Source organism: Saimiri boliviensis, chromosome 20 (genome assembly GCF_048565385.1).
Source record: "Saimiri boliviensis isolate mSaiBol1 chromosome 20, mSaiBol1.pri, whole genome shotgun sequence".
Taxonomy (NCBI): domain Eukaryota; kingdom Metazoa; phylum Chordata; class Mammalia; order Primates; family Cebidae; genus Saimiri; species Saimiri boliviensis.
Genome location: NC_133468.1, coordinates 28,360,949 through 28,371,276, shown reverse-complemented (window position 1 = coordinate 28,371,276; position 10,328 = coordinate 28,360,949). Strand labels below are relative to the sequence as shown.

General features: G+C 56.5%; 1 protein-coding gene across 3 annotated transcripts; it reads left to right on the top strand.

Moving 5' to 3' along the window:
• Nucleotides 1–413: 413 nt before the first annotated feature.
• Nucleotides 414–10,328, top strand: ZNF853 (zinc finger protein 853). 3 transcript variants are annotated; one of them, XM_074390641.1, is made up of 4 exons: nt 414–1,065; nt 2,342–2,459; nt 6,523–6,639; nt 7,336–10,328. In XM_074390641.1, the coding sequence occupies exons 3-4, from the start codon at nt 6,633–6,635 to the stop codon at nt 9,030–9,032; spliced, it is 1,704 nt and encodes a 567-aa protein (XP_074246742.1). In that variant the 5' UTR covers nt 414–1,065; nt 2,342–2,459; nt 6,523–6,632; the 3' UTR covers nt 9,033–10,328. The 3 variants fall into 3 exon arrangements, with proteins under 3 accessions (XP_074246742.1, XP_003934298.2, XP_039316513.2); XM_003934249.4 differs by lacking the exon at nt 6,523–6,639; XM_039460579.2 differs by lacking the exon at nt 6,523–6,639 and having other exon boundaries at nt 2,337–2,459.

The window sequence follows — 10,328 nt, the reverse complement described above, 5'->3', positions numbered from 1 at the left end:
CTGGGTGGCCTCTCCAGGGCCTGCTGGGGCCGGGCCCGGATGGCGCCCACTCCCTCCCTCTCCGAGTGTCAACGAATTGAGTGCTAATTAGCCACAATTTGTACCCCGGCAGGGAAGCCCCGAGGCCACGCCTGTCCACCAGGGGGTTGCAGGAATCCGGTTGGGCACCCCGACCCAGACACCCAGGCAGCAACAGTCGTCAACCGTGGCGCGCGGACACGCGCAGCGGGGATGCGGCACAGCGCGCGCTGCGCTCGGCACCGGCCGGCCCGGGACGCCCCAGGGGCCGCCGCATCGTGTCCCCCGGGCGGGGTGAGTGGCCGGGCCGGGAAGGGTTAAGCTCACCGAGCTGAGGCTGCCTAGAGCGGCGGCGGCGGCGGGGGCCGGGGCGCGGGGGCGCGGGGGCGCGGCGGGCGGCAGGGGCGGGGGACAGGATGCGGATGCCGGGGGGACTTCCTGTGCCGGCCCCCGCGCCCCCGCCCCCGGCCCGGCCCGCAGCCCGCACAGACGCACTCACGGGCGGGCGGGCGAGCCCAGCGGGACCCGGCCCGGCCGCTGCGCCCGCCCTCCCCTCCCCTCCCGGCCCCGGCCCCCGCGCGGCCCGGCCCAGGCCGCCCGCGGGCTCCGGGCACCTGTAGCCCCCGAGGACCCGCGTCCCCTGGCCGCCGCCGGCCCCAGGCAGGGCCACCCCGCGGTGCCGACCCTGGGCGCCGGCCTGGACCCGGCTGCCCGCCACGGTCCCGCGGGGCCGGCCCTGAGCTCCGCGCTGGATTCGGGGCGCTGCCTCCCGCCCCGGCCCCCACCCGAGAGTCTCCGCCAACTTCTGCTCGGCTGCTCCTCTCGGCCCCTTCCCTTGGCCCAGGGCGACCTCCGCAGCCCAGACGGCACGGACCCTCCCGAGTGCCCAGAAAGCCCCTCGGGTGCCCCGGCGCCTCCCAGCTCTTTCTGGATGGAGGCGCCTCCGGAAGGAGCCGGCTGCACGCCGTGGTCTTCACCTTGCAGCCTCTGCTGACCACACCTCCCCTAGCGCAGAGGCTGCCCCGGGAGCAGGAAATGCTCCACCAGGTGAGGCCAACGGGGACGTGTACCTCGAGAGGGTTTGGACTGGATGGCGCGAGGCTAGAGGGGTCTGAAGCTGGCCTGTTTAGAGGAGAGGGGTCGGCTCTGCACGGGCCAGGGCGGACTCTCAGGAGCACCTGGGCACAGGGCCAGGCCGTGGGTGACAGTACTCTGGACACCTGCTTTGCCAGGGAGCTGGGGTGGCACCTGATACACGTGGTCCGCTGGTGGCCTTGTCAGACCAGGCCAGGGATGCAATAGAATTGAAAGGGGCCGGCGCGCCATGACTCACTCCTGTAATCCCAACACTTTGGGAGGCCGAGGCAGGAGGATCGCCTGAGGCCAGGAGTTCGAGACCAGCCTTGGGCAAGCAACATCGTCTACAATATAAAAAACATAGGCCGGGCGCGGTGGCTCAAGCCTGTAATCCCAGCACTTTGGGAGGCCGAGACGGGTGGATCACAAGGTCAAGAGATCGAGACCATTCTGGTCAACATGGTGAAACCCCGTCTCTACTAAAAATACAAAAAATTAGCTGGTCATGGTGGCGCGTGCCTGTAATCTTAGCTACTCAGGAGGCTGAGGCAGGAGAATTGCCTGAACCCAGGAGGCGGAGGTTGCGGTGAGCCGAGATCGCGCCATTGCACTCCAGCCTGGGTAACGAGAGCGAAACTCCGTCTCAAAAATAAATAAATAAATAAATAAATAACAATTTGCTGGGCTTGATGGCGCCCACCTGTAGCCTCAGCTACTTAGGAGGCTGAGTGAGGCAGGAGAATCGCTTGAACCCAGGAGGCGGAGGTTGCAGTGAGTGGAGATCGCACTATTGCACTCCAGCCTGAGTGACAGAGAAAGACCCTATGTCAAAAAAGAATTGAAGGAGGCAAGTTATTGATGGACAGTCTCTCTTTGGCCCCAGAGCCCCCTACCCTGAATGTCTTTTGGTGACTGCAGCTTCCTTCCCTTGTGAAGGGCTGATACCCACAGTTGTGTCTCAGTGGGGCTACCCCACTCTTTGTCCCCCTGTGAAGTGTCAGGAGAGGCAGCCTTGCCTCTGTGCAGGAAAAGGGTCTTGTGCGGCTGCCACCTTCCTGACCCTGAGCCTCCAGGCCTCCCAGACTCCCTGGTCTTCGCTGTGGCCTGGATGGTCCTGTAGTTGGAGCAGGGGTGGAGCTGACTGCTCTGGGTGGCCAGAGGCAGAGGTGGAGGGCCTGTGCCACCTGGCAGGGGCTCCAAGCATGCCAGCCCATCTGAACCGCCTCCTTCCTTTCTCTCAGCACAGCCGACTCTGGGGAATCCGGGTCTGACCGCCAGGATGGAGGTGGGGCCAGCCACTGAGACCTTCGTGCTGGAACTTCGATGTCTTGAAGATGGGGGCCCAGGGCCTGATACCCTCTCAGGTGAGGGCCTGGGGGGATCCCTTGACAGAGCCCCATGACTGCCTGCTGTAACAGAAAGAGGCCAAGGGTGGCAGGCAGGCCGCATGGACTCACTAGCCAACCTCAGCTGTGCTGAGTAACACCAGCAGCTCTGCCTTGAGATTTTCCGAAGTGGCTGGGTCAGGCTGGCTGAGGCCAGGCTGATGAGGGGCTCCCTGGCCCCCATACTGGCTGGAACTTATTGCTGTGTTTCCCTGGCAGTCAGGGAGCCTCCACCATCCTCCTACCTCGCCCCAGGTCCTGACTCAATTTCCTAGATCGGATTCAGGCACTGATAGGCTCTCTTCCTGTCCCTCCTGCCTCAGATGTTGGCTCTGTGGATTCTTCTCTCTGGTGGCTTCTTAAGTTTGTCCACTTTCCCTTGATCTGTGTTCACATCTGTTTTTCTCTACCTGATGCCCAGGGGCAGATGTGGTACTGTAGAACCTCCCAAGGCCTCTTCCTCTGGGACCCACTCTGGGCAAACCTTCTTTGGTGACCACGCTCATGAGAACTAGTTTCCATTCTCTGCTTTAAGGGTGCTGAGTAAGGGGTTGGGGCAGGGTGGGAAAGAGCATGAAAAGGACCAAGGGAATTGGAGAGGTGGGATGGGGATGTGTGAAGTCAAGAAGGATCCTTCTGGCCAGGCATGGTGGTTCATTCTGTAATTCCAGCACTTTGGGAGGCTGAGGTAGGCAGATCACTTGAGGCCAGGAGTTCAAGACCAGCTTGGCCAGCATGGTGAAACATCGTCTCTATTAAAAATACAATAACTAGCCAGCTGTGGTGGGTACCTGTAATCCCATCTACACGGGAGGCTGAGGCAGAAGAATCACTTGAACCTGGGAGGCAGAGGTTGCAGTGAGCTGGGATCATGCCACTGTACTCCAGCCTTGGTAACAGAGTGAGAGTCCTCCTCAAAAAAACAAAAAAAAAAAAAAAAAAAAGAAAGAAAGAAAGAAAGAAAAAGAAAAAAGGAAGACCCTTCTGACTTGGAAATTTAACTGACAAAACCTTGGGAAGGTATACACGTGAACATTGAACTAGATGTTTACTAAAACGCCTTCATTAAAAATGCTGGGGTCCGGCTCAATGGATCACACCTTTACAGGTGTGAGCACTTCGGGAGGCCAAGGCAGGTGGATCGCTCAAGCTCAGGAGTTTGAGAGCAGCCTGTGCAATGTGGCAAAACCCCGTCTCTACAAAAATTTTTTAAAAATTAGCTAGGCATGGTGATGTGTACCTGTAGTCCCAGCCACTTGGGAGGCTGAGATGGGAGGATTGCTTCAACCTGGGAGGTGGAGGCTACAGTGAACTGAGATCGAGTTACTGCATTCCAGCCTGGGTGACAAGAGTGAGACCCTGTCTCAAAAACAACAACAGTAAAACAAACAAACAAATTCAAACAAACAAACAAACAAACAAAAACCCCTGAAATTGCTTCCCTAAGGAGTCAGAGTGGCCTGTGGTCAAGACTGCACCAGGAAAGAGAAGATTCACACCAAGGCATGATCTGCCCATTGCTCCCAGCAGGGATGGGAGAAGGGAGTGTCCATGCGACACTGGACTTGCTGGGGGGACAGTTTTCACCTTGTCATCTTCTACCATGTGCTTCCCCTAAGCCAATGTGAGTGTCTATGAAAAACACACTCATGGATCCATTAGCCTAAGCAAAGGTTATTAGGAATATTGTACTAGAGGACGTTATATGCATACAGATCTCCCTGCTGAGGTGTTTTTGTTTTTTCTTTTTTAAGATGGAGTCTTACTCTGTTGCCCAGGCTGGAGTGCAGTGGCTCAGTCTTAGTTCACTGCAACCTCCACCTCCTGGATTCAAGCAATTCTCCTGTCTCAGCATCCTGAGTAGCTGGGACTACAGGTGCATGCCACCCACCCAGTAATTTTTGCATTTTTAGTAGAGATGGGGTTTCACCATATCCCTTTTTTCGTTTGTTTGTTTTGAGACAGAGTCTCGCTCTGTCGCCAGGCTGGAGTGCAGTGACTCAATCTCGGCTCACCGCAACCTCCACCACCTGGGTTCAAGTGATTCCCTTGCCTTAGTCTCCTGAGTAGCTGACACTACAGGCATGTGCCACCATACCCGGCTAATTTTTTGTATTTTAGTAGAGACGGGTGTTTCAGCATGTTGGCCAGGATGGTCTCAATCTCCTGCCCTGGTGATCTCCCCACCTCGGCCTCCCAAAGTGCTCACACCTGTAAAGATTATAGGCGTGAGCCACCACACCTGGCCATCCCTTGGTTTTATTAAATCAATATATTCCTGGAAAAGTGGCCGGAAAACAAACTTTTATAAATTAAACCATTGCCTTCCATTACAAAATGGAAAACATGACACTATAGGGAAAAGAGATGTTAAAATCGGATTTGAGAATGGAGAACACCTTCGGTCACATTGAAAAGAAGAATTAGGATTTTCCAATAGCCCAATAGTAACACTCAAAATGAGAAACTCAGGGTGGACACGGTACAGAAAGAGAAGTGTGGTAATGCAGTGGTGCTGTTTATGCAGGGCTTACTCTGTGTCCCACACACTGCTGCATCTCTGCATTTACCCGAATTCCACCGATGTTCCTGGAAAGTATTTAGTTCCTTTTAAAGAGGAGGAAGCTGAGGTTCTTAGAGGTTGTCCAATTGGTCAGTGAGGCTGTGAGAAGTCCTTTTTTTTTTTTTTTTTGAGACCGAGTTTCACTTCTGTTACCCAGGCTGGAGTATAATGGCACAATCTCGGCTCACCGCAACCTCCGCCTCCTGGGTTCAGGCAATTCTCCTGCCTCAGCCTCCTGAGTAGCTGGGATTACAGGCATGCGCCACCATGCCCAGCTAATTTTTTGTATTTTTAGTAGAGACGGGGTTTCACCATGTTGACCAGGATGGCCTCGATCTCTTGAACTCGTGATCCACCCACCTCGGCCTCCCAAAGTGCTGGGATTACAGGCGTGAGCCACTGTGCCCGGCTTTTTTTTTGTATTTTTTAATAGAGACAGGGTTTCACCAGGTTGGCCAGGGTAGTCTTGAACTCTTGACCTCAGGTAATCCGCCCACCTTGGCCTCCCAAAGTGCTGGGATTACACGCATGAGCCACCATATCCAGCCTAATTTTTTATTTTTAGTAGAGACAGGGTTTTGCCATATTGGTCAGCCTGATCTCGAACTCCTGATCCTAGGTGATCTACCTGCCTCAGCCTCCCAAAGTGCTGAGATTACAGGCATGAGCCACCGTGCCCAACCGAGTTAGTCATTTTTATTCCTGAATGACAATCTAAAACACTCCCAGTCTCCTTGGTATTTTTCATTACTTTGCAAACCAGTCCTAACCTGCAGAGAGAGGGAATTTTCAGGCATCTATCAGGATCCAAGGACTGTGCCAGGGCTCTCCCTGTGGCACTCTTCAAGCAGACGGTGTGGGTATCACTGCACTATTTTAGAGACAGGGCTGTGAGCCTGCAGGAGATTGTATATCTGACGACTGGTAGAGATAGGTTCTGAACTGAGGACTTCTCACCTGGAACCTAGTGGCCTCTCTGACACTTTGGTGATTTGGGGAAACTACTTGTGGTAACACTTCCAGGCAGCTTTATAGAAATTCTTTATTATTTACAGAGAAGGGGAGTTTCATTTATTTAAGGTGTGGCTGTAAACTGAGGTCGGAGTTCAGCACAGGGTTGATGGCTTGGCTGTTGGAGCAGCGGTTCAGTGTTTTTCACTGGAGGGTGATTAAGTGCAGGAGCCTTCTCAGGGGATGGTCTTGGGAGCCCCTGGCACCCCTGCTGGTGGCAGTGTCAAGATTAGAGCATGGAGCCTGTGTAAAGGGAGGCTCCAAGGAGGGATCAGGGAGCTGGGGTCCAGAGGGAGATCACCAGCAGTCTCTTGAGCTCCTTCCTTCTTTCTTTCCTCCCTCCCTCCCTCCCTTCTTCCCTTCCTTCCTTCCTTCCTCCCTCCCTCCCTCCCTTCCTTCCTTTCTCCCTCCCTCCCTCCCTCCCTCCCTCCCTCCCTTCCTCCTCTTCCTCCCCTTCTTTTTGCCTAGGCTGGAGTGTAGTGGTGCCGTCTCAGTTCACTGCAACCTCCATCTCCTGGGTTCAAGAGATTCTCCTGCCTCAGCCTCCTGAGTAGCTGGGACTACAGGCATCCGCCACCATGCCCGGTTAATTTTTTGTACTTTTAGTAGAGACGGGGTTTCGGCATGTTGCCCAGGCTGGTTTCAAACTCCTGAGCAAGTTAGTCCTGAGCTCAGGCAATCCATCCACCCGCCTCGGCCTCGAAAAGTGCTGGGATTACAAGCGTGAGCCACTGTGCCTGGCTACCTGGGCACTTTTTTTTTTTTTTTTTTTTGAGATGGAGTTCCACTCATCACCCAGGCTGGAGTGCAGTGGCAGAATCACAGCTCACTGTAACCTCTGCCTCCCGGGTTCAAGCATTTCTCCTGTCTCAGCCTTGCGAGTAGCTGGGATTTCAGGTGTGCACTGCCACATCTGGCTAATTTTTGTATTTTTTTTTTTTTTTTTTTTTTTAAGTAGAGATGGGGTTTTACTATGTTGGCCAGGATGGTCTTGATCTCCTGGCCTCATGATCTACCCATCTTGGCCTCCCAAAGTGCTGGGATTACAGGTGTGAGTCACCACACCTGGCAACCTGGGCACATTTCCAAGCCACTCCCCTCCCCTGCAGGATTTTAGTTTCTGCTGGGCTGCTATTGTTACTTGGTCCAGCACTTTTGGGCTCCTGCTAAGAGTGTGTTATGTGTATCTTTGACGGTAGGTTAAGGGACAGGTCCTGGGGTCTGGACCAGAGAGCTTCCTGTAGATCTTTCTCTCCTGGCTTCCTGCCATTTCTTCTACAGGTGGCAGTGGTGGGAGCGAGAGTCAGGAGGAGGAAGAGCCTCAGGAGGGGAGCAACAGTCCACAGCGGCCAGCAGTCTCAGCCCTGGTGGGGGCCAGTGAAATCGCTGAGGAAGCCCCGCCAGGACAACGGGAGTTGCCATTGCAGCAGTCAGAACAGCAGCCGGAGCTGCAGCAGCAGCATGTGCAGCTTCAACAGCCACAGCCACACCCAGAACTGCAGCAGCAGCAGCCACAGCCACAGCCAGTACAAGAGGAGCAGCAGGAGCAGCTGCAGCCGCAGCAAGCGCAAGAGCCACAGGTATTGCAGCAGCAGGAACAGCTACAGCAGCAAGTGCAAGAGCAACAGCTGCTGCAGCAACAGCAGGAACAGCTATGGCAGCAAGTGCAAATGCAACAGCTGCTGCAGCAGCAGCAGCAGGAACAGTTACAACAGCAAGTGCAGCCACTGCTGCAGCAGCAGCAGGAACAGCTACGGCAGCAAGTGCAAGAGCAACAGCTGCTGCAGCAACAGCAGGAACAGTTACAACAGCAGCAGCTGCTACAGCAGCAGGAACAATTACAGCAGCAACAGTTCCAACAGCAGCAGGAGCAGTTACAGCAGCAGCAGCAACAGCAGCAGGAACAATTGCAACAGCAACAGCTGCAGCCTCCTCCCTTGGAGCCCGAGGAGGAGGAAGAGGTAGAGCTGGAGCTCATGCCGGTGGACCTGGGGTCGGAGCAGGAGCTGGAGCAGCAGCGGCAGGAGCTGGAGCGGCAGCAGGAGCAGCGGCAGCTGCAGCTCAAATTGCAGGAGCAGCTGCAGCAGCTGGAGCAACAGCTGGAGCAGCAGCAGCAGCTAGAGCAGCAGCAGCTGGAGCAGCAGGAGGTGCAGCTGGAGCTGACCCCGGTGGAGCTGGGCGCCCAGCAGCAAGAGGTGCAGCTGGAGCTGACCCCGGTGCAGCCGGAGCTGCAGCTGGAACTGGTGCCAGCCGCAGGAGGCGGCGGAGCGGCGGTCCCTGGGGCTCCAGCCGCGGTCGTGGTGGCCCCTCCGGGCTACGTGGTGTTGCAGGAGCTCATGGTGCTGCCCGCCGTGGCCGCGCCGGCAGTAGTGGCCATCCCGGGCCCGGCGGGCAGTGCAGCGCTGACCCCTGCGCGGCAGCGGCGGCGACGGCGCGCCCGAGACCGGCCGACCATCTGCGGGGAGTGCGGCAAGGGCTTCAGCCGCAGCACAGACCTGGTGCGCCACCAGGCCACGCACACGGGCGAGCGGCCACACCGCTGCGGTGAGTGCGGCAAGGGCTTCTCGCAGCACTCGAACCTGGTGACGCACCAGCGCATCCACACCGGTGAGAAACCCTACGCCTGCTCCTACTGCGCCAAGCGCTTCAGCGAGAGCTCAGCGCTCGTGCAGCACCAGCGCACGCACACTGGGGAGCGACCCTACGCCTGCGGGGACTGCGGCAAGCGCTTTAGCGTCTCCTCCAACCTGCTGCGCCACCGGCGCACGCACTCGGGCGAGCGGCCTTACGTGTGTGAGGACTGCGGCGAGCGCTTCCGACACAAGGTGCAGATCCGCCGCCACGAGCGCCAGCTGCACGGCGCGGGCCGTTCTCGGGGCCTCGGCCTGCTGCGAGCCTCGCGGCCAGCAGCCCTCGGTGGCCCAGCCCGCACGGACCAGGCCGCGGCAGCCACTGCGCCCCCAGACAAGGCGCTGTGAGGCCATGATCAGGGCTGCCTGGTCGGGAGGCGACCCCCCACCCGCCTCCACCTGAAAAGCTCCTCGACCCGGGTTCGTGGGCACTGGAGGCATCCTGGAATATCCCTGGAGTAAAAGGCTTCCATCCTCATCATCATTCCCGGATTCCCTGAGAAATAACCAAGATTCACAGATTGGCCGCCAGAAAAAGAAAAAAAACCATCCGCCAAAAGAGAAGCAGACTGGGGCTGAAACAGCACACAGGACACGTTTCTCTGCCCTTTGAAAGGGGCCTGCCAAAAATTTCCTCCCTGGGAAAATTGGACTTATTACAAAAGAGGAAAAACTCCCAGTGGCGAGACAGTGAATGACATTGGACGAGGACAGGACATCTACCAGGGAATCAAAGATGTGGTGAGACACACACGGAAAAGCTTCAATCCTGGTGAAAATGATCCCAAGGAGATATTCGGGGAGGAAGCAAACTTGTTTGCACTATGTAGAAACTGATCAAGGCATTGAATCGTCCTTAGCGGCATTTGCCTTGAAAATACTTTCTAAGATGAAAATTCATCAGGGTGGGTATAATTCTGATGAAAACGCCTGTGTTCATCAACACAGGGTCAGACTGTTCACGGGGTCAATGTGCAAATCGAAGCCAGGAAGTCCTGCTCTGGGTGGAAGGTGGAACCTTCCCTCCAGGGAACCAGGGGCCCTGGCGGGCTTTGGAGGCAGATTCTTGGCCTTTGCTGCCATGTCCCCCAGTCCCCCCCAGTCCCCATTAATGTCCTCTTGGATAAGAGCCTGTGGCTGAAGCAGAGGGCGTTCTGGGAGAGCTCTCCAAAGTCTGGAAGGAGGGTCCCCCAGAAGGAGCTCTGGGGTAGCCTCACTGTGGCCCCCGGACTCCACCAGCTTCGTGCTTCTCAGATGCCACCCAGGGGCAGGCATGGGGAGACTGGGGCATATTTCTCCTGTGTCAGGCTATGGGGGTTGGGAGGGCTGCCATGGCTGGGGCTGGGGGAAGAATGTCTGGGACAAGGATTGGGAGCAATGCTCTTTATCACGTTTACCAAATTGTCTGGGGCAGGGGCTGTGAGCAGCAGCAGTTGCTGGTGCCTTGTGGGAAGGTGGGGTGGGGAGGAGGCCGCCTGCCACTTCTGCCCCCAGTCACTTCCTGCTCCACCTGACTCTTCATATGTGGCTGCTTCATTCCTGCCCCTCTCTCCCCAGCTGCTTCTCCTTTACTAACACACCTGCTACATTTTACACGTGTTGGTAAGTGAGAAACAGAAACGAAAATAAAATACAGAAATACGA

Bases quoted from the DNA above. Each gene is read 5' to 3' on its own strand.
- ZNF853 (XM_003934249.4), top strand. The intron at 2,460-7,335 runs GTGAGGGCCTGG...TTTCTTCTACAG, and splicing joins AGGGCCTGATACCCTCTCAG to GTGGCAGTGGTGGGAGCGAG.